This window comes from Chelonoidis abingdonii, chromosome 14 (assembly GCF_003597395.2).
Source record: "Chelonoidis abingdonii isolate Lonesome George chromosome 14, CheloAbing_2.0, whole genome shotgun sequence".
Taxonomy (NCBI): Eukaryota; Metazoa; Chordata; order Testudines; family Testudinidae; genus Chelonoidis; species Chelonoidis abingdonii.
This window is the reverse complement of record NC_133782.1, coordinates 8,476,358-8,499,374: the sequence shown is the minus strand read 5'-3', so window position 1 is coordinate 8,499,374 and position 23,017 is coordinate 8,476,358. Positions and strand designations below refer to the sequence as shown.

At 47.1% G+C, this 23,017-nt stretch overlaps 2 protein-coding genes across 4 annotated transcripts in view; one reads left to right on the top strand and one right to left on the bottom strand.

Moving 5' to 3' along the window:
- Positions 1-379: 379 nt before the first annotated feature.
- Positions 380-11,294, top strand: ADRM1 (ADRM1 26S proteasome ubiquitin receptor). Its single transcript, XM_032802275.2, has 10 exons — positions 380-493; positions 2,245-2,455; positions 2,718-2,834; positions 2,996-3,119; positions 3,533-3,619; positions 5,033-5,114; positions 6,106-6,341; positions 6,609-6,766; positions 8,595-8,697; positions 9,713-11,294. The coding sequence occupies exons 2-10, from the start codon at positions 2,246-2,248 to the stop codon at positions 9,817-9,819; spliced, it is 1,224 nt and encodes a 407-aa protein (XP_032658166.1). The 5' UTR covers positions 380-493; position 2,245; the 3' UTR covers positions 9,820-11,294.
- Positions 11,295-17,602: 6,308 nt separating this feature from the next.
- Positions 17,603-23,017, bottom strand: part of LAMA5 (laminin subunit alpha 5) — a 164,861-nt gene continuing 159,446 nt past the window's right edge. For all 3 annotated transcript variants that reach the window (XM_032802274.2, XM_075072228.1, XM_075072229.1), the window contains exons 75-80: positions 22,403-22,555; positions 21,282-21,441; positions 20,967-21,097; positions 20,257-20,347; positions 18,769-18,888; positions 17,603-18,137 (exon numbers count right to left, since the gene is read on the bottom strand). In XM_032802274.2, the coding sequence (XP_032658165.1) occupies positions 17,977-18,137; positions 18,769-18,888; positions 20,257-20,347; positions 20,967-21,097; positions 21,282-21,441; positions 22,403-22,555 (816 nt within the window). In that variant the 3' untranslated portion in view covers positions 17,603-17,976. The remainder of the gene's footprint in view (positions 18,138-18,768; positions 18,889-20,256; positions 20,348-20,966; positions 21,098-21,281; positions 21,442-22,402; positions 22,556-23,017) is intronic.

Genomic DNA, 23,017 nt, shown 5'->3' with positions numbered 1-23,017 from the left:
CCAGTAGGGGCTGCTCCGCCCCGCACGCCTTAGGATCCATAGACCGCTCCAGGCTGTTCCATGGGGTGTCACTAGGGGCCGCGCCCCCAAACCCCGCTGGGACCGGGCGAATAGGCAGCTCCACACGTATCAGTTCCATATTATGCGCTGATGTGCTCCGCCCCCCCCCCCAGGGACAGATGAGCTGCTCCACAGTCCCGTTGGTCGCAAAGGCCTCCCCCCTCGCTTTTGGGTGGTTCGGCCGTTATGACACAGCACAATAGCCGGAGCGGGCGGGGCAGCTCGCTCTCTTCCGAACCCTGCGAGGCCGGCGCGGTGCATGTCGGTCTGGCTAGCGTTGAGTGACATACAAGCCGGCCAATGGAAAGGGAAGCAATGCTCGTCGGAGGACGCCGACGCCAATGGCTGGCGAGGAGGAGGGCGGAGCCGATAGTTTCTGTAGGGACTCGGAGCCGGAAGCGCTAGCTGTGAGGTGACTGAGGAAAAGCGGCAGGTAAGTGTGGGGACTTGGCTGGGTGTGAGCTCCACGCCAGGGGGGTGGCTCGGGCTAGAGAGCCGGGCTCGCGGGGACAGGCCCGGGCCGGGCTCGAGCCGCCGGGAGGAAAGGCCGTTGGGCGGGTGGAGGCGCCCCGGTGCTGTTGGGCCTGGCGCGTTGTCCTTCGGCTGAGCTGTAACCCAGGCTCCCTCCCGCAGCTGGGAGTCAGGCCCCGCTGCTGCCCGCCCGCCCCGTGGCCCGGGAACGGCCTGGGGGCCGCCCAGCCAGCGCAGGCCTGTGGCCCCTCGGGAGTGACTCAGCCGCTCTGGGCTGCGCGCGGTGGCCGATGCGGTGGCGCTGGGTGCCGTTTGCGTGTCCAGCCGCCCGACTTAGTAGTCGTGCGAAGTAGATGCAGAACTTGTGCCCTTAAATTGTTTGAAGTAGCGCTCCTGGTAACACCGGGCTCACGTCAGCAGTAGCTCCTGAAGTGCTTTGCAAAGGTCAGTATCGCCCCTGTCTTACAGGTGGGGAAACTGAGGAGCAGGGGGATGAAGGGACTCACCCAGGGTCACCCATCAGGCCAGTGGCCGAGATGGATGTAGGGCCAGATCTCCTGAGTCCCAGCCCAGTCTTCTGTCCACTAGCTAACACTGTCTTTCCTAAGTTGTCGTCATGAAGTTCAGGCACTGGCACTGGAGATGAATTGTAGTGGTGCTGTTTCAGGCTGTCTGGAGACTTGGGCAGACTTCAGGCGTCCTGTCACATGGTTCACGTGGAGCGAATTACATAAAATTTCTCTCCAGAACTGCTCTACATAGGCACTGCCTCCTGAGTAAACATAGCTCAGGATCACTGGCCTATTTCTGAATGTGTATGGAGTGTATAGCAGGCAGCTTGGTCTGGTGCATCTGAGAGGGATTCCTGTTTTCTGTTGCTGCTTATACTGATTATTTCGATATTCAGCCTGAGGGCAGTCACAGACCTCTTTGTGTGTATATGTGCCTCTAAAATGAAGATGGTTTCTTAGCTTATGTGGATGATGTGAGAATTACTTTTTAAAGTACTTTAAAGATATAAAGTTCTATGCAAATTTCTGTGCAAATGCTAACTGCACATAAACAAGCAGTGGAATGGCTGGTTCAGACAATGGCATCTTTTTCTCAGAAGCAAATGCAAAGTTGTCTGCTTGCCAGTGTGACAAGGTCTTCCTGTGGATTTATCACAGTCTAATCTTTTATCTTCTGTACATATTTTTTAGGCTGCATCAAGCAATGTAGCACTTGTGGAATGCACTGCACGATATATCAGGCTATTTTGAAACCAAATGTATAGTTGTGAAGGCTTTTTGCCATGGAAGTTATTGTACAAATTATTAGCTTGGATACTATAGTGACAGATTTTCTGGAAATATTTGAAAGAGAGGATCAATTACTGTAGTACTCTGAATCATACAGAATTGGTCTGGCCTGTATCATGTTTCTTAAAATCAAAGAATGAGTTTCAGGAGGAAGTCACTTTCATTTTGAATATCTTAATGGCTCAGTGCCATGAGAGTAATGGAGTTGGGAAGGTTAGAGCCTCTTCTGTATAATTGCTAGGGATTTGTTAGCATGTCAGCTCTTCGGCAGTGCATTGCAAATTCTAGAAACGGTGGACAATTTTTTCTTCTGGAGTTAGTTCTTGGTTGAGATTCTAATGAAATCTAGTAGCAGAGAGAAACAATGGGATAGTTATATAGTCATATTTTCTAGTCCATTGTCTCTTTTCAGGATGTCTTCAGGTGCATTGTTTCCAAGCCTGGTGCCAGGCTCCCGCGGCTCATCCAGCAAATATTTGGTAGAATTTCGGGCAGGAAAGATGTCTCTAAAAGGCAGTACTGTAACTCCAGATAAACGAAAAGGCCTTGTTTACATCCAGCAAACTGATGATTCCCTCATTCATTTTTGTTGGAAGGACAGGACTTCTGGCAATGTTGAAGATGTGAGTATAACTTCATTATTTCAATCTTAAGAGTTTTGTAATGGCTCTTTTGTACTCTGCATCGTGAACCCCAGTACAAGTGTCTTTAAGAAGAGATTTGCATAAGACAGGTGGTGACTTTACAAATGGGCTTTGGAAGTACACACCTGGTGTAAGGGGCAACGTGGAAGAAGGTATAGAGAGATGTTTGTGTGAGGAGTAGGCACAGAACTATCCAAGTTTTTTTGTTTTGTTTTTTTTAATCCACCTCTTTTTTTTCCAGGACTTGATTATCTTTCCTGATGACTGTGAATTTAAGAGAGTACCTCAGTGCACTACTGGTCGTGTATATGTGCTGAAGTTCAAGGCAGGATCAAAGCGACTTTTCTTCTGGATGCAGGTTTGTGACAAGTAAATGGTAACATTTAGAATTCCTTTGTTTCAAGATGTGTGTGAGGAATACTCAAGGAGGGGATAGATGAGGATCTACTCTTTAAAGAATTATCCAACTTCTAATCTGTTTTGAAGATGCTTGGAGGCTTAAGAACAACTCTCTTACAGGAACCGAAGACTGATAAAGATGAAGAGCACTGCCGTAAAGTGAATGAGTATCTCAACAATCCTCCAATACCTGGTGCTTTGGGTGGAAGTGGAAGTGGAGGCCATGAGCTCTCAGCATTAGGAGGTATAGTCTATTCTCTTCTTAGTTTGAGAGGCTTTTTATACACACTCTGCAGTTTTCTAGGAACCAAATCCCTGCTGATTTTTGGAGGGTGACCTGGGGAGAAGGCTTATACTAGAAATGCAGAGACACTCTTAGCAACACAATTAATTTTGCTATAATAGGATGAAGCAGGCTGAAAAATGAGTCGGCGAGAAAAAACTCCTCCGGGTTGTATCTGTTAGGTTTTCTGGAGTTCTCCCTTTTTCTAAAGCTAAGCTGCTTTTTTTTTTCCTTTTTTTCTTCTTCTTAGCATCTTAAAATAGTAAATACTTGAAACAGTTTCTACTTGTAGCATGTCAGTTAATCTCCTGCTGCTTGAGCCAGAGTGTTATGAAAAATATGAATGTTGTATTTCAGAATGTTTTTGTTTTTAGGTGAAGGTGGCTTACAAAGCCTTCTTGGAAATATGAGCCATAACCAGCTCATGCAGCTGATTGGACCAACAGGCTTAGGAGGACTTGGTAAAATGCTTTCATATCTTTAAGCCATAAGGATGTTTTTCCTCCTGGGTTAAAACTTACATTACGCTGATTTATTTTCTTATTGATTTTGATGACGTTTCCTTCATGTAAAAAGGCAGTCCCTTTCTCAAAGACAAAATAATAAATAGATGGGGAAACAAAACTGGAAAAAGGTAACGTAGCAAACGGAGTGATGAGTAGTTCAGCTTGGCATATGTTGGTCATATGTAGGTTTTTCTCCACAAATTTAATAGTGTTAGTTTTGCATTGAGCTATATTCCAGGATTGAAAGAGCAGGAGGATGACTAATGAGTGGCAGACTAACTTCTTAGGAGGGAGTTGGAGGAGAGCATTCTTCTTTCTTTTGAGGGCAGTGGTTGATTTCTGAGATTCCTCAAAAATTTTACAATATGTTTATTTCACTGGCTTTTTTATTTAGCCATAGGACATCTTCAGATTATTCAAGGTGCACATTCCGTTAGTGTCCTGGCCTGGGTGTACCAGTTAACTTACTGCTCAGTGAAACAAGGCGCTTCCCTCTGTGGGTGCTGATCATGCAGACTCTGCACTGGTCGTAGGCCCTTGCTAGTACTGGGAGTGACAGACCTTGGATAGCATCTGTCTCGGATCCTGAACAGGGGTGTGCTTTTACTGCTGCTCAGACATGAGCTTCCCAGCAGGGACTGCTGCAGTATAGTAAAAAGTGATACTAGTCTTGTAGTTTAGCTCTCCTGCTCCTACTGTGGAAGTGGTATGACCAGGGAGCGTTGGAGGTAATGTGCTGTTGGGGGAGGTGGCATGATCCACTACTGCTAGGGGAACTCTGCAGAAAAGAGGGGACAGAAGAAGAGAGAAACAAGTGGCTGGTTACTTGCTTATTCCTCTCCTCTGTTGTCCCCTTGTAGTTTCAGTCCGTCATGCACATGCTAATGGGGCACTCTAATTCTGCCCTCTGGGTTTGCAGCTGGTTTCCGAAAGACTGGACAACAGAATGCAGATGGTCATATAGACAGGCATACAGCAATTAAACCTGGAATAAGAAGCAGCTGCAGGGGGAATATGTACTAAATGGAGCAAGGGCTATAGGGGACGCACACCCATTTTCTTGGATGAAAGGATTTTGCGCTGTGAGGGGCTTTTGTTTGTATTATACAAACCAAAGCCACTTCATCCTTTTGGTATAGCTAGGAGTTGAACAGTTTTTAATCAGCACAAGCATCTCTTGAACAGGGATTATTCTAATGAGGGATTTAAAATTAGAAAATGGAAAAAAAACCCTGTATTTTCATAAAGATAGCAAAAAGAATGTTGTCTGTAAGTGCAGTTGAGTCAAACCTGAATAGCTTTGTCTTTATAAAGGGAATGAACATTAAAATAGTTTCTAAACTGATGTCTTTCCATCATTTATGGAAGGTGGGCTTGGTGCACTGACAGGGCCTGGCCTGGCTAGCTTATTGGGAAGTGGGGGACCCCCAACCAGCAGCTCATCATCAAGGTAAGATATACATACACCCATTTTTGTAGTTCTGTGTGTGATTGTTCCACTGAACTGTGAGGAACTGGGGTCTAATGTTGTGGTTTTCAAACTTTTTTTTTTTCTTGTGATCCAGTTGAAGAAAATTGATGCACATTACCCAATGGAGCTGGGGATGAGGGGTTTGGGGTATGGGAGGGGTTCAGGGCAGGGGGTTAGAGTGCAGGCTGAGGATAAGGCATTTGGGGTGCAGGAGGGGGCTCAGGGCTGGGGCAGTGGCTTGGAGTGTGGAGAGGGTCAGGGCTCTGGGCTGGGGCCAGGAATGAGGGGTTTGGGGTGCAGAAAGGAGCTCTGGGTTTGGGCAGGGGGCTCAGGGCTGGGGCATGGGATTGAGGGCACAGGCTTACCTCGGGCAGCTCCTGGACAGCGGCGCAGATGGGGTTGCTAAGGCAGGCTTCCTGCCTGTCCTGACACCACGGACTGCACTGTGCCCCAGAAGAGGCCAGCAGCAGGTCCGACTCCTAGGCGAAGGCGTGCAAGCAGCTCTGCATAGCTCTCAGGAACCGACCAATGGAAGTGTGGAGCTAGTGCTCTGGGCGGGGGCAGCGCGCAGAGCCCTGTCGCGCTTCCTTTCCCTCCCCCAGCCTAGGAGCAAGGCCTGCTGCTGGCCGCTGCTTGTGGGGTGCAGCACAGTGTGAGAACAGGTAGAGGCTAGCCTGCCTTGGCCGGGCAGCACTGCCAATGGGACTTTTAATGGCCCAGTCGGCAGCACTGACTAGACCTGCTGCGACCCAGTGCCTTACATTCTGCAACCCAGTACTGAGTTGTGACCTGCAGTTTGAAAACTGCTGGTCTAGTGAATAGAAGAGAACGGTGGGAATCAAGACTATTTCGTGCCTCTTAAAATGGGGGTAATATATGCACACGGGTGCCTGAGTTTGTTGGAAGCTGTTTATGAAAGTGCAAAGTAACTGCTTCTGCAGTGAATTAATTATATTAATTACACTTCTAGTTCTCGCAGCCAATCAGCTGCTGTAACCCCATCTTCCACTACTTCCTCTACACGTGTCACGCCAGCCCCATCTGCTCCTGCAGCTGCATCTGCATCTGCAACTAGTCCCAGCCCTGCACCAAGTTCGGGCAATGGAACCAGCACAGCAGCAAGCCCAACTCAGCCCATTCAGTTGAGTGACCTTCAGAACATTTTAGCTACTATGAATGTGCCAGCTGGAGCAGGAGGACAGCAAGGTAACAGTACTCTGACCAGACAGCTGTTGGATACCATATATGCCTTAACGCTATTTTACTGTCCTGTATAATTTCAAATTGGTTTGGAAGCCTTTCTGTTGAACCTTAACCTACTTTGGGTAAATGATTTACTTGTGACTACCCCAGAGGGTGCCCTGAAATCAGTGGAGGGTCACATCTCCATATTCACTCCAACCACTAGTGGCTCTAGTTAAAGTAAAGCAGTTTGCTTTGTGTTTAGTCTAACAAAGCTGTGTTCTATCCTAGTTGATTTGGCCAGCGTGCTGACACCTGAGATCATGGCTCCCATTCTGGCAAATGCTGAAGTTCAAGAGCGGTTGCTGCCTTATCTTCCATCTGGGGAATCACTGCCGCAGACAGCAGAAGAGATTCAGAACACTCTGACATCTCCCCAGTTTCAGCAGGTAGATGTCACAATGACACACTCTTCCATTGACCTAGCGCTGTCTACACTGGAGGATTAGGCCAGTTAAGCTGTGGTACTCAAGGATGTGGATTTTTCACAGCCCTGAGCAACATAGGTCAACCCAGCTATCTTTTTCAGTGTAGACCATCCTTAAGAAACTTTCAGTTCCCTGTGCTTCACGCAGCTAACAAATACTGGGCATCTATTTGTTTTTATGGAAGTGTTAGTTGGACTCAAATTTCTTTAGACATACTATATATTTTTTGTGCATAAAATAGCTACACAGGTGCCCTAAGCCTGTTTGTCTCTGTGCTTTCCCCCACTGCTATGGACTCAGTAAATGCCAAGAGCTCACTTCTCCATGGCAGTGGCATAGTCCCACATATGGTCTAAATACCCCTCTCTTCCTTGATCTGGGCTTCCCCCTTCTCTTTGTAACAAAGCCTATCAGAAAGGACAGTATTCATGAGTGCAATCTCATGCCGTCCCTTCATAGGAGAGCTGGTAGGCAATCTCCTTAAAACTAGCTGATGTCCAGTCACTTGAAGTTTAAGTTGTCAGGGAAGAGAGATTTTCTTACTCCATACTTTCTCTTTGGGCATGTCTGAAGACAAAAGTTGCACAAGTTTAACAAATCTGTGTAAAAATTGCTATCCACCTCTGTGTGGGTTCACTTGATATCATTTAAACCTGATTTAGAGCAGTTTAGTTTGCACTGTTAAAATTGAATGAAGAGAGTCAGTGCACATATTCTGTGGTTTAACTAAATTGGTTTAAATTAACACTGTGTGCGCGCAGACCAGCCCTGAGCGCACATGTGGGCAAACTATGGCCCGTGGGCCCGTCCTGCCTGGCCCCTGAGCACCTGGCCGGGGACCCTAGTCCCTGTCCCCCCATCCCCCGCAGTCGCATGGGCCATGCTCAGACCTGTCGCTCCCGCTGGATAGCGTAGGGGAGTGCAGCTGGCTCTGGCTGCATGTCACTACTGCGAGCTCCTGCTATTGGTAAGGGAGCAGGGAGCCCTGGGGGGCAGTCAGGGAGGTGGGGGTGGTTGGGCGGTAGGGTTCTGGTGGGGGGCGGGGTGTCAGGGGATGGGGAATCAAGGAGGGTTCTGGGAGTAGAGTTCTGGGGGTGGGGGGCTGTCAGGGGGAGGGATGTGGATACGGGTTGGTAGGCGCAGTTGCCACAAGGGAGTGTGGCGGGGGGTTGGATAAGGGGGGGCATCCTGGTGGGAGGCAGTTGAGGGGGCAGGGGGTCCTGGGTAGGGGGTGGTCAGGACAAGGACCAGAGGGCGGTTGGATAGAGGGTGGGATTGGGGGGGGCTGTTTTGGGGTGTGTATGGAATAGGGGTCGGGGCAGTCAGGGGACAGGGAGCAGGGGGGTTGGATGGGGGCAGGGGTCCTGGGAGGGGGTGGTCAGGGACAAGGAGTATGGGGGGTTGGATTGGTTGGGGGTTCTGAGGGGGGCAGTCAGAGTGCAGGAAATGCGAGGAGGCCAGGCTGTTTGGGGAGGAACAGCCTTCCCTACCTACCCTCCATACAGTTGTGCAACCCTGATGTGGCCCTCAGGCCAAAAAGTTTGCCCACCCCTGCCTTAGAGAGTATAGTACACCAAGAACCAGGGGTCGGAGGAGTGACTTTTTAAAGCCTGCTCCACAGTAGGTGTTCCTTTATTTAAGTGAGATCTGGAGTGGTCAGCATATTCTGTTACGTAGAGTACCATTTCCATGTCAAAACCAAGGTGAAGAATAATTTATTCAAAGTGGCCACTTGGTGTTGCAGAAGCAAAATCGGTTTTATCTGGTGGTGTTTGACTCTGTTTCACAGGCATTGAGCATGTTCAGTGCTGCTTTAGCTTCAGGACAACTTGGCCCACTAATGAGTCAGTTTGGCTTACCAGCTGAGGCAGTAGATGCAGCAAATAAAGGTGGTAAGTATCTTTCTCTTGAAAGAGCATGGATTTACATAATTGTTGCTCTGTAAATGACTGAATGCAGGGTCTGAATCAGTCATGGAAATAGATCCTGGGCAATGTTTTCAAAAATCATTCAAGTGCCTAAACTCATTGAATGTCAAGGGGATTAAGAGCTTCTGGGCTCTTTTGAAAAATTTACTTAGTAAATAAAATCACTAAACTCCTGTTCATAACAGTCTAAATGTGGTGTGTGTGTGTTCAGTTTCTTCTGAGATGATGGTTTCTATTAATCTAAGATTGCACAGTATTGATGCCTAAGTAGCTTCAAGGCTACTTTCTTGACTGAGTTGCCAAAGTCTGAGAGAGCACTCTAGAAAAGGCTGTGCTAGAGTTTTATGCAGCAGAGCTTGCAGTGACATTTAGGACTTAGGCCTGGGCTACACTAGTGTGTGTGTGTGTGTGGGGAGGGAGGGGTGGTGTTGAACTAAGGTACGCAACTAAGTATCTTAGTTTGACTTACCTGGCCATCCTCATGGCGGCGAGTCAACTGCCACGGCTCCCCTGTCAACTCTGCTTACTCCTTCTGTCGAAGTGGAGTACGGGCGTCGATTTGGGGATCGATTTATCTGGCGGGTAGTATAAACGTACTCTTAGAAATATTTTTCCTGTTGCAGTCACTCAGCTGCTAATGCTTTTCTTGTGGCAATATTTAATTGAAGGCAGTGCTGCAGTAAATCAAGTTACCAGTAATTCCTGGGGCCTCTGATAGTGGGTGGGCCTGTTATCAGCTCTATAAGCCTGGAAATATTGGTATGGTAAATCTGTTATGACCAGTGTGTGTATATGTAAAGTATCAAGCTCAGTAAAGTTCCATTGATTGTCAAATGTATCTGAATGTTAAACCTAAACATACAAGCAAACTTTCAATCCCGTTTCCTCTGCTAAATGACCTATTTTAACTTCAGTCATTATGATTATGAATCTTGTTCTTGGTGCAAAGCTAGCTAACTCATGTTTCTTTACTTTTCAGATGTAGAAGCATTTGCTAAAGCAATGCAGAACAATGTCAAGTCAGACCAAAAGGAGGGAGAATCAAAGGAAAAGAAAGATGAAGAGGAAGATATGAGTTTAGATTAAATTATCTGCTCTCCCTTGTGAATAGTCCTAGACATTAACTTAAGCGGCTTCAGTAGGATTACTAGCTAACTTCATATTATCCTTATCCTAAATCTACAAGTAAAAGATTTTTATCTGCCAAACACTTTGTGGTCATGGAGTCATAGAGCCTTAGTGCTTTCTTGCTTCTGACTCTTCATCCAGAGACAGTGGTTAACGGAGCTCTTTGCTTTTAAGTGAAATTTTGGATTAGAATATGGCTGGGGGGGGGGAGGGATCTTCGAAGGCACCAAGTGATGCCCATGTTTGCATTATACAGGGGAATTTTTCAGGCTTTTTTTTTTTTTTTTAAAAAAGGTAGATGACTCATGTGTCCAAATACTTCTAGTATGGCCAATATTACAGCACCTGATAGGAGCCACAGTTCTCACAGATTCCCAGGACAGAAGGGAGCATTGTGATCATCTCCTCTGACCTGTATTACATAGGCCAAAGAACGTCCCCAAAATTCCTATAGCAGAGCTTTTAAGGGGAAAAAAAATCCAATCTTGATTAAGAAATGAGTGGTGGAGAATCCATCATGACCTGTGGTAAATTACCATTCAACTTACACATTATCAGTCTGAATTTTGTCTAGCTTCAACTGCCAACCAAGTTATACCCTTCTCTGCTAGACTGCAGAGCCTATTATTAAATATTTGTTCCCTCTGTAAGTACTTGAAATCACCCCTTAACTTTTTGTTTAATTAAGCTAAATAGAGTGAGATCTTTGAGCCTATTCGGCAATTATTTTAATCCTTAAGTTGGGGAGGGTTGTGGGAAAAGCTAGGAGAACTACTTACTAACATCCTTCAAGTGTGAGCACCAGAACTGAATACAATATTTCAGCAGCACTCCCAAATATAGATGTAACATAACCTCTATATTCCTGCTTGAGATTTCTGGTTTATGGATCCTGGGAGCACATTCACTCTTTTGGCCACAGCATCACAGTGGGAGATTGTTTGTCCACCATGCCCCACCACCTCTTTCACAGGATGACTGCTTCCTAGAAGAGTGTCCCATTGCATATTCTTTATTTCCAGACGCATACCTTTGTACCCAGTTACCAAGCAATCCAGTTGCTCTGAATTAGCGATTTTTTTTTTTTCCCTCTTCATTGTTTTACTCCATTTTTTGTGTAATCTACAAACTATCAAGGACCTAGACAAAAACAAAATGTTAAATGGAGGCACAAGAACCAATCCCCGTGTAACCCCACTAGAAACAGCCCTAGTTCATGATGATTCCATATTTATAGAGACCTATCAGCCAGTTTCAAATGTCACCTTAATTTTATATCATTCTAGTTTTTTTTTTTTAATTACCGTGTCATGCTGCACCAACTCAAATGGATTACAGAAGTTTGTGTGTGTGTATATATAATTTATAATTGGACAAGATCTATTCTGTCAACTCATTGATTTGCATTAATTATATCACCCTCCTTGAATTCATAATTAGAGTCCTGTATTAGTGTTGTCAGGCTGACAGGCCTATACTTAAGGTAAACAGAGACAGATACAAAAGTGTGTGTGTGTGGAGAGAGAGAACATTGGAACAATTAACCTTGGAATGTCATGGATCCTCTATTATTTGCTGTCTTTAATGAAGATTGGAAGGCTGTCTTAAAAATATGCGCTAGCTGAACCAAAAGTTACAGACTTGATGCCAGAATCATGGGGTTGAAATTCTCCAGCCTGGGCTATGCAGGAGGTCAGATGAGATCATAGTCTATCATCAGGGTTGGAAGAGACCTCCAGGAGGAGATGATTGCAGTCATCCCTTCTTGCCTTAAAATATGTCTATATCTCTCTCCGTCTCCCTCAATTTGAGCTGAGCCTGGACTCAAGTCCCCAGCTCTAAACATACAGGGAATGGGGGTTTGAAGCTGAATCCAGCTACTGAACTTAATTTAAACCAGAACCCTGGATTGGCTGTGCTGCAGCTGTGGCCAGTGTGGTTCAGTGAGGCCTTCTAGGTACTACTGTAATATAGATGATGATGATAGGACTGGTACTCTGCACTTAACCTACGGCTTGGTTTTTCCCCATAATTGTGTGAGGTGAGAGGGTAGTGCACCAGCTCTTGCTGTGACTTTCCTAGCTGTTTGTGTTACTTAAATACACTAGTAGCCTTTTTTTCTAGTTCTCTAAACTTACTTCACCTGTGCTTCAAGACTTAACATCCTCCAGCTATATGAGTGGAATGGAAAAAGTTCACTATATGATGAGTGCTTCTTCTTTTCCCCACCCAAATACAGAGTAAATAGTTATTGAATATGGCTTTTTTTAAATTGATAATTCTACCATTTCCATCAGCCAGTGGCCCAATACCACTGTCCAATTTCTTCCCACCTTGCCCCTAAAATCCTTATTGCCCTTATCTCTACTGGCCATAATTTCTCCTTGGGTCCCTGGGCATCCTTAATAATAAAAAAGGAAAAATTGGTAAACAGCTACCTTCATTTCATTTCTAAACACACAGCCTTCTTCCACTGTGGGCATCCAGTAAGCTGTTCTTAAATGATTCCTAGTTGGCTTTAAATCGTAGTCATAGCTATGAAAGAGCAGGAGTATTAAGGACGCAGAAAACTCAAGGGATTTTTTGATGTTGGGAAAACAGCTGCATGTGGAACACCACGGTCAAACCCTTACACTAGGGTACATAAGAACAGCCATACTGGGTCAGACCAAAGGTCCATCTAGTCCAGTATCCTGAGTACCAACAGTGGCCAATGCCAGGTGCCCCAGAGGGAGTGAAGCTAACAGATAATGATCAAGTGAGCTCTTTCCTGCCATCCATCACCACCCTCTGACAGACAGAGAGGCTAGAGACACTATTCGTTTCCCATCCTGGCTAATAGCCATTTATGAACTTAACCACCATGAATTTATCCAGTTCTTTTAAATACTGTTATAGTCCTAGCCTTCACGACTTCGGGTGAGGAGTTCCACAAGTTGACTCTGCTCTGTGTGAAGAATTTCCTTGTATTTGTTTTAAACCTGCTGGCCATTTTTCATTTGGTGACCTAGTTCTTGTATCATGGGAACAAGTAAATAACATTTCCTTATCTACTTTCTCCACATCACTCATGATTTTATATACGTCTGTCATATCCCCCCTTAGTCTCCTCTTTTCCAAGCTGAAGAGTAGAGTTCTAGCCTCTTTAATCTTTTCCTCATATGGGACCCATTCCAAACCCCTAATCATTTTAGTTGCCCTTTTCTGAACCTTTTTCTAATGCCAGTATATCTTTTTTGAGATGAGGAGACCACATCTGTACGCAGTATTCAAGATGTGGGAGTACCATGATTTATATAAGGGCAATAATATATTTGCTATCTTATTCTCTGTCCCCTTTTTAATGATTCCTAACATCCTGTTTGCTTTTTTGACTGCCTCTGCACACTGTGTGGACATCTTCAGAGAACTATCCATGATGACTCCAAGATCTTTTTCCTGATTGTAGCTAATTAGCCCCCCATCATATTGTAATTTAGAGTTGGGGTTATTTTTTGCCAATGTGCATTACTTTGAAATTTATCCACATTGGAGAAATGTCATTTGCCATTTTGTTGCCATCACTTAGTTTTGTGAGATCTTTTTGAAGTTTTCACAGTCTGCTTTGGTCTTAACTATCTTGAGCAGTTTAGTATCATCTGCAAACTTTGCCACCTCACTATTTTTACCCCTTTCTCCAGATCATTATGAATATGTTGAATAGGATTTGGTCGAGGACCGACCCTTGGGGCACACCACTAGTTACCCCTCTCCATCCTGAGAATTTACCATTAATTCCTACCCTTTGCTTCCTGTCTTTTTTAACCAGTTCTCAATCCATGGAAAGGACCTTCCCTTTTATCCATGACAGCTTAATTTATGTAAGAGCCTTTGGTGAGGGACCTTGTCAAAGGCTTTCTGGAAATCTAAGTACACTATGTCCACTGGATCCCTGTGTTGTCACATGTTTGTTGACCCCTTCAAAGAACTCTAATAGGTTTAGTAAGACACAATTTCCCTTTACAGAAACCATGTTGACTTTTGCCCAACAATTTATGTTCTTCTATGTGTCTGACAATTTTATTCTTAACTATTGTTTCGACTAATTTGCCTGGTTACAGTACTTAGTCTGTAATTTGCGGAACGTTAGACTTACAGTCTGTAATTGCAGGATCACCTCTAGAGCCCTTTTAAATATTGGCATTACATTAGCTAACTTCAGTCATTGGGTACCCGAAGCCAATTTAAGGACAGGTTAGCCAAAACCTTTAGTTAATAGTTCCACAACTTCACATTGAGTTCTTTCAGAACTCTTGGGTGAATGCCATCTGGTGGCCCGGTGACTTGTTAATGTTGAGTTTATCAATTAATTCCAAAACCTCCTCTAGTGACACTTCAATCTGTGACAGTTCCTCAGATTTGTCACCTACAAAAGCCGGCTCAGGTTTGGGAATCTCCCTAACATCCTCAGCTGTGAAGACTGAAGCAAAGAATCCATTTAGTTTCTCCGCAATGACTTTATCGTCTTTAAGCGCTCCTTTTGTATCTCGATCGTCAAAGGGCCCCACTGGTTTGTTTAGCAGGCTTCCTGCTTCTGATGTATTACTTAAAACATTTTGTTATTACCTTTGGAGTTTTGGCTAGCTGTTCTTCAACTCCTCTTTGGCTTTCTTATTATTACACTCTTGCACTTAATTTGGCAGTGTTTATGCTCCTTTCTATTTGCCTCACTAGGATTTGACTTCCACTTTTAAAGGAAGTCGCTTTATCTCTCACTGCTTCTTTACATGGTTGTTAAGCTACGGTGGCTCTTTTTTTAGTTTTTTACTGTGTTTCTTAATTGGGGTATACATTGAAGTTGGGCCTTTGATTATGTGTCTTTAAAAAGCGCCCATGCAGCTTGCAGGGATTTCACTTTAGTCACTGTACCTTTTAACTTCTGCTTTAAATAACCCCATTTTCACATAGTTCCCCCTTTTGAAATTAAATGCCACAGTGTTGGGCTGTTGAGGTGTTCTTCCCCCCACAGCTATGTTGAATGCTATTGTATTATGGTCACTATTTCCAAGTGGTCCTGTTATAGTTACCGCTTGGACCAGCTCCTGCGCTCCACTCAGGATTAAATCTAGAGTTGCCTCTCCCCTTGTGGGTCATTTGAAGTATCAAGAAATTTTATCTCTGCATTTCATCCTGAAGTGAAATGTTCCCAGTGAATAGGGGGATAATTGAAATCCTCCATTATTGTTGAGTTCTTAATTTTGATAGCCTTTCAAAATTAGGTAGGGGAAAATGCTCTAACTCTGCATGATGTACCACCTGTGTTGGTACAACTCCTTCACCTCACTGTATATATAGCTCCTCCCCCTGCAGGACTCTGCAGTATGTAGTCTAAGGCACATTAACAAGCATGGATTAAGAGTCTCCAGTGTAAGGACTAGAGTCCTAACTGCCTCACACTAGACTATGGAATGAGTCTCAAATAGCTAGAACCTCAAATGTATATATAAAGTTATAAATCCTATCCAGGCCTCATGAGAAAACAGAGAATTGCTTCCAGAGAGCCACGTTCAATGGTGACCTGGCCATGAAGTCTAAAAGCACATGCGGTCGTATTTTTACTTCACGATTAGTTATTAGATGGCTGTTTCCAAGACTGGAGGTTTGACACACAACTTCCAATGCAACTTGCTTTAGCACATACTGGTAAGTGGTCTTCCTGGGATCTAACTTTATTCAGGGTCCATGTTGGGGACTGCTAGCACAAGTGTCACACACAGGACGCAGCAATCACTGACTTTTATGTTAGTGAGGCCTGGTCTACATTACGCTGTTAAACCGATTTTAACAGTGTTAAATCAATTTAACGCTGCACCCGTCCACACTACACTGCTCTTTATATCGATTTAAAGGGCTCTTTAAATCGATTTCTGTACTACAAAATGAGAGGAGTAATGCTAAAATCGATATTACTATATTGGATTAGGGTTAGTGTGGACGCAAATCGACGTTATTGGCCTCGTTATTTTACAGTAGCTACCCCCAGTGCACCACTCCAGAAATCGACGCTAGCCTTGGACCATGGATGCACACCACCGAATTAATGTGCCTAGGGTGGACGCGCACAATCTACTTTATAATATCTGTTTAAGCTAATTCAAATTTATCCTGTAGTGTAGACGTAGCCTGTGACAAACAGGATTGTTTCTCCTGCTGAACAATCCCTGCTCCTTCCCTTCAAAAGAAAAGACTCCAGCTGCTGCTTAAATCTTATCCTTGCTCTTCAACCAAAGAGTAGATAACATAAAATTTTATTTGACTCAAAAATATGTACCAGTGATTTACAAAGACCATCTTTAATACTACAATTTAAAAATGGGTCAATTATATTTGTTTAAAGATAATAAAAAGACATGTTAAAAGCCCATTTTACAATATTTACCCCATCATAAAAAAATCATATTGATATAAGTTATAAATCCATTCCAGAAGCAAGATTTTGTCCCCATGTGACTAGATATATACACACAAATATATATATGACATGTAAGTGAACTATAGGTGGCTTGGGGAAAAATGGTTTTGTTTTTAAATGAAAGCTGCACTACAATGGACGTTAGAAATAAGGATGCCACACGTGAAACATGTCGGAGAGGGCAAGTGACAAATACAGCAAAGCTTGGCAGGTTTATGACAAATCTTTTCTAAAATAAATGCAGTGTCTTCATACAACAGGTCTTTACTGGGGGTGCCATATGTGAGTGCCATAAAGGACAATTGCTGTATCAACATTTGGGTATGTTGGCAATGTTGCGCACGCATGTGGAGATACACCTTGTTCAGCTTGCACTTGCAAAGATGAACCAACCACTAAGCAGAATTCCTAACTTAGTTGTAGAAGGTCAAGCACTTAGATTCAAACAAGTCAATCTAAAGCAAACCCAAGAAGTGTAGAAATCCGTAGGAAAACATGTAGGCAGAAGGGGGAGTACTGAACATGCATTTATTTTGGTCTCTTCTCATGTACTGCTAAGATCATGCCTGGCCATAATGTGGCCTTACACCCCCTTCGATACCCATGTGTTCATGTTAGGCTTACGCTCTGAGTCCTGCGAAGACCACAGGGGCTGTACAGCTGCTGACCCCTCACAAGGAAGCAGATGATATGGGGCACTATGTTTTGGTTCAGGGTGAGTGAGGCGCTCTCAGAGTTGCACAGAAGACTTGAGCCTGCAAGGTGCTGTGTGCCCTCCATGCCTATTGAAGGCAAAGGGATTGGAGAGGGATCAGTACTGCCAGCCATTGCTCAATACTTTGCAGGATCAAGTCCAGAGCCAGAGAGGGTCGAAGTAGCTCACTGTTTCTCCTCCACTGCCTCTGTGCATACAAATCTTGATTCTCTTAAACTCTGGGACACCATAAGATTCTCTTCCTCCACTGAGAAGATGAATTTTATAATGGTAGGTGTTAAACACACAGTCACACAGATCAGCTTTAGCTTTTTCATACTTATCTCTAAAGAAATGTTTGTATTGTTCACTATCTGAAGTTGGCAACACACACGGGGGTACTTCCAGTTTTCAGTGGGTGTTTTCTTGAAGCATATCCCAATGGCCTTTCTACAGTGAGGAGATATCAGTAGCAACAGCAGGCCCAAGTACCACGCTGAGAGACAGGTTTAGCGGAGGCTGTTATTACTCCTCTGACAATAGTTTGTAACAAAGTCTCCAGCCCACACCCACAGCAGGGACGCCCCATGGCAGGTGAAGTGGACAGAGTGGGGGCTTGGGAGTGATGTACTGCTGCTGTGCACTCTACCCACTCTCCTTATACGCTGCCATGGCTCACGGGTTATAGGGGCTTGTCTCTAACACTCACATACTGGAGATGGGGGTTTAGGGAGGGCTGTGTCCTTGGGGGGGCACCAATAATCAAAACCAATTGAAGATGAGAGAGGGCAGAGCTGCAGGCTCAGCCCCTCTCTGGGTGTGGACCTCCATGGCTTCACCGTAGTTGCTGGAGCTCACGTGTCTCTGGCAGCTGTTAGTCAAGGCTACAAGAGATCGCAGGCTGAGTGTCTAGTCCCAGCAAGGCACCTGGTGGGTAGTGCAGCTTTTCATAGTTCAGGCTTTACGCTATTTAAATCACGGGGCAGCCCGTAAGACCAACCGAGCCCCTGACAGTCCCAGCTTGTGGCAGGTCAACCGGGTTCCGGTTTATCACCAGATTCCTTATGCAGCCGACGTAATGGGGAAGAAGAGTGAGAAGGGATGGTGAAGCAGCCTCCAGTGTGGCAGTTCCTGCAGAGAGGCACAAAGGGGCTGGTTAGCATGGGAAACACTGTGTCAGGGTCCGGTGCAGCCTCACTGCCGAGTCTCTGTAGCGGGGAAGGTGGAGACTTCAGGGCGATCTCCCACCTCAGTGCAGCCAGTGGCCTGTGCTCCTCACTGCCATGCTGTAGCTACAGTTACTTACTGACAAATACAATTTGCAGAATTTTAAAATATTGTGCACAGAATTTTTAGTTTTTGGCGCAGAATTCCCTCCGGAGTAAACCAAAGCAGCTGGGGCCATGCAAGCCCCATGCTCTCACTGTTACCCGTAGAGCTCCCAACAGCCTCACAATCTATGGCCTGTTCCCACATCTTCAATCCCACTAAATACCAAGAGTGGGGGTGCCAAATACACCCCGGCAGCCTGACACACAGGGAGGCTCAGCTACGTCTTCTCAAGCTGAGCTCTTGAGGGGTTATTAGCTCCAGGCCAAGTGCTCGAGGACCAGCCACTTCTTCGGGAGATGGTTTGAGCCCCGCTGGCGATGGCAGGAACACAGTACGTGCCACTGGGTGTTGAGAAGTTCAGACCTTTTGGGACCAAGATCTGACAGCAGCAGCTCTCTGGCTACAGTGAGTCACTGCTCCTCCGACTCACCTGGAACGGCCCCCAGATAGAGCGTCTCTTTGGTATCCGCTGAGCGAGTCTGGCTCGGTCCCACCGTGTAGTTTCCATCTGTGTCCACATCCAGCCGGATCACGTTTTTGCCTTGGATGACTTAGAAAGAAACCAAAGTCAGCGTGGCTATCTCCCCATTGGAGCTGGCCAGAGGATGGCACTGCTGCTTCGCGGCACCTTTACAAATGTGCTTTTGTTCCAAATGAAACCAAAACCTTTCAAATGATTTTGGGACACAGAATTGTGTCAAAAGGTCTGTTTTCGGCTAACATGGGTCAGGTTCTCAATTCAGGCCCCCCGTGGAAGTGACTGGAAAGCCCCTTCCCCCGAAACCTTCCCATTGAAAATATCATTAAAATCGATACATGGCTGCAAACACACCAGCTCCAGCCAAGCAGCATATTTCCACCACAAAAATGCTCAAACCGGCTCTACTTGCAACTCGAGCCAGCCAGGAGAGGTGGGGAGACTGGACCAAGAGCACCGCAGAGAACAATGCTGCCCCTGGCCAGCATGCACCCCTCCTGCTGGAAGTGGGGCTAGTTCAGAGTGAGTCTATCTACAGGAGACAGCAGAGGCTCCAGAGAGCAGTTCTTGGCTCAAAATGCAACAGAACTCGTGAGATGTGCAGCATTCATCTCCTGCTTTGGTGCACTGACAGGCAGAGGTGTGGCACCGAGCAGAGATGCTCCAGGACTCTGTACGCGGTGCCATCAGCTGAGAACCAACACGGCTATAGGAGAGGGAACTGGGCTCTGGACGGCTACCGAGACACAGACGCGGGGCCAGATTTCCAGCTCCTCATATCCGCCCGACATGCTGAACTCTTCTGACCACTCAGTACAGTGCTAAAGAGGAGCAGAGCTCCCTGGAAATCTGGTCCCAGTTCTGAGCCCCTCTGAAAATCACAGCCATAGAGCCTCACTGCAGCATTCAGAGACTGCCCATAACAAAAGAGGGTTTGTAAGAGCTAACTGCTAGGGCAGGCAGTGTAGCTAGTGGTTAGAGCAGGGAGCTGGGATTCTGCACACCTGCTTCTTTTCTCTTCAAGTCTGTGATTAATGTGTTCTGCGACAGTGCAAAGCACTGAACTGGCTGTGACTCATTATTTCCCCATCTGTTAAACGGAGTTAATAATATCAAATAATTAATCCCTCCCTCCCAGTGACAGCCTTAATTACTGTTTGTACAGGGTTTGGAGATCCTCAGACAAAGGGCATTAGTGAAGCGGAAACGGTTGTCAGAGGCCTTAAAAAAGCCACCCATTTCCTAATACAGGGAGCAGTCATGTCTTTTGAACACTGCGTTCTTTCCAGCTGTGCCTGCAGCCTTGACCGCAGTGCAACCTGCAGAAGTGCAGCAGAGGGAAAGCCGAGATTCCTAGGGCCCCGTGGCATGATGGAAGATCCCGCCCAACAAGTGTTAGTGGCTGGTTACCTCTCACCTGCTATGCTGCACACGTCTCACCTGCTATGCTGTGCCACTGGCCATCACAGAGTGACGGGCGGGCCACCGAAGTGGAGAACTCCCCACTCCCGGTGTTTGCTTTCACTGTGACCTAATGAAACAACAGAGCCGAGTTCAGACTCTTTTGGGCTTAACGCTGGAATGTGAGGGGTGGGGGAAGAGCCCATCCCTGTGGTATCTGAGCACCGTCCAGAAGGGCATTGAGTAATGTGACTAGAACATCTCCCCTCTGGCTCCCTCTCCCTGGGGTGAAGGCCCAGTGCCGATTTTATTCCTTACCCTAGCTAAGGAGCCCTCCCGGGGACAAGCTTTTCCAAAGGCGAGCCCTAAGATGGCCCTCCCGAGACGTGAGAGCAACAAGACATCTGCTCAAGAAGCTTCCCAGTCACGAGGGCAGGCAGGGGGGCAGTGGGACGCAGCGGGGGGCAGGTGAAGGGAGGAGCGCACCATCTGCTCAGCTGATCAGCCAGCGCTTGTTCTGCATCTGCACTGACAGCACTAAGCAGGGGCTGCCTCCTTCAGGCAGCGCCAGCGGATCTGAGCTAGAAATGGGCAGGACAGACCGGCCGGTCAGGCAGGATTTCCATCAGCTGCACCTAGGCTCGCCCCCTGCACCAAAGGGCCACTCTGTGAACATCTGTACCCCACGGGACACCGCAACAACCAGTCCCTAGCACCCACCACCGGCCAGCCATGCCCTGCGGAGGTACCTGTGTGTCGTCTGCATACAGAGTGAGGTAGTGCTTTCTCTGTGTGCCCATGTGGAAAATCAGGCCAGAGGCGCTCCGGGGCCGGACATCCAACCTCAGCTCCAGGTCCTGCCCCATCACCACAGAGTCGGCTGGAAGGGAAAACGGGAACCATGAGGAAGGGGGAGTGCCCAGGGCCGTGCTGGAACAGTAGGCTATGGGTACCTCCCGAGGTGAAGGGCCAGGCTACTCGGGAAAGCACCCACCCAGGCCGTACCATGGGGAGGGAGGGTTCAAGGGATCAGGGAGCCCAGGGCCAAGCCAGTTGTCTGATACCTAAAGTCACGTATCCACCCTCTGCAGCGAAGAAGATGCCACTCTCCAGAGTTCCCTCATAGCAAGGTGTCACTCCAAAGACACGAGAGGGGGAGTCCAGGGCTTTCCCATCCAGTTTCAAGTTCTTCAGGCAGCCGCTAAAGCTGGGCACAGAAGTGTCCTGGAGAGAGAGGGAGAGGGCCAGGGTGGGCGAGCGTTCGCAGGCCTGGTCCACTACCTGTAGGCACAGGACGTGGGCAGGAAATGCATGTGGCCAATAAATGGGCTGGAGGGCTCTTCCTCCAATGCACCAGCCACTCCTGGGATTAGTTTGTGCAACCTCCTCTTCTGCAGCTCTAGGCTCCCTGGCAGCACAAAGGAACAACCCCCCAGCTGGACCCGCCCCCAGTATCACAGCAGACAGCCACGTCTCCTGGCTAAGGACTGGATCCAGCACCCAGCAATGCTCACAGAAGCCCTTCTACTGAGTGCACTAGGTTTGGCCAGGCCCCAGCCCTCCTAAGAGCCCCTTATGTCTGTGGAATGAGGGGAGGGGCCCATGGTAAGACTGAGCCCTGCGGACAGAGAGCCTATGACTGTCCTCTGCAACCTCTTGGAGCAGGGAATGAAGCCATCACAGAACAGCTCCATCAGCACCTGACCGCGTCCCCAGGAAACTCAGCACCGTGTGATTCACGGCACTGAAGGCAGCTGGCAAATCTAACAGCACAGCATGGATGCCTGGGCATCATGTGGGCTGATATTCCTTGGCCCCTTTACAGGGGCCTGGTAGGGAAGAGGGGCCTTAAGCTAAGGGCGTGTGAGCGCTGTGCCTGCTGTCCAGCCCCTGGCAGGGCCTGGGTGCAAATGAGAATCTGGGCGACTCCCCTAAGAGCTGCATTCATTTAATTTTTGCTGGGCAACTTCTACCACTTTGCACAATGCGGTCGCAGTGGGAGAGGCCAGGACTAGCCAAGAGACTCCAAGGGCTGCCAGCCCTCGGCAGACTCATCTGGGAAGACAGTGTTGTGTAACAGGGGTCCCCTGCCCTTGCCGGACGAGAGTGAACACCCGGTATAAAAGCTCTTCCTGCAGGGAGCTGGGATGGCGGGATGGGGTGACCAGGCGACAGGAGTCCTTACTGGAACATGAGCCTTGGCTTTCGCAGCAGGCGCTCCCCCCACATAAAATGGGCTTTGGGCCAGAAAGTCTCCAGCGGCAGCCACCACGCCGTTCTGAGCCTTCAGGCCATCGATGACCAGCTGAGCCCTGCCCCCGTCCCTGCCGAAGAAGACCTGCAACAAGCAAGCGTTACACACCACGTGGTAAGCACGGTTCAGAGCAATAGCCGTTTGTTTCGGCTCAAGCCTACGGTCCAGCTGGAAAGCCCAGCTCTGGCGAGGGAGAAGAATCAGGCTAAATTTGGGAAGGGAGAGAAGGTTCCAACATGCTGGAGGATGTAATGGTCAGGCAACTGAACCCTCTCGCCTCAGAATCGATGTGGTTCATGATTCAGAAGGGCTCTGATAAGCGCCTCCCTCAGGTTGTCAGAGATGCAAGACCGTAGCCACCAATTGCAGCGACGAAAGGGAGACCGCCCATTTGAGAGTCACATGGGCAAGTCACATAGACTATCAGGGTTGGAAGGGACCTCAGGAGGTCATCTAGTCCAACCCCCCTTGAGGATTGAACTCACAACCTTGGATTTAACAGGCCAATGCACAAACCACTGAGCTATCCAAAAACATGACCCTTCC

Coding starts and splice junctions, on each gene's coding strand:
- ADRM1 (XM_032802275.2), top strand. CDS start 2,246: ATGTCTTCAGGTGCATTGTTTCCAAGCCTGGTGCCAGGCTCCCGCGGC. Junction 2,835..2,995: donor GACTTTTCTTCTGGATGCAG/GTTTGTGACAAG, acceptor ACTCTCTTACAG/GAACCGAAGACTGATAAAGA. Junction 3,620..5,032: donor AACAGGCTTAGGAGGACTTG/GTAAAATGCTTT, acceptor CATTTATGGAAG/GTGGGCTTGGTGCACTGACA.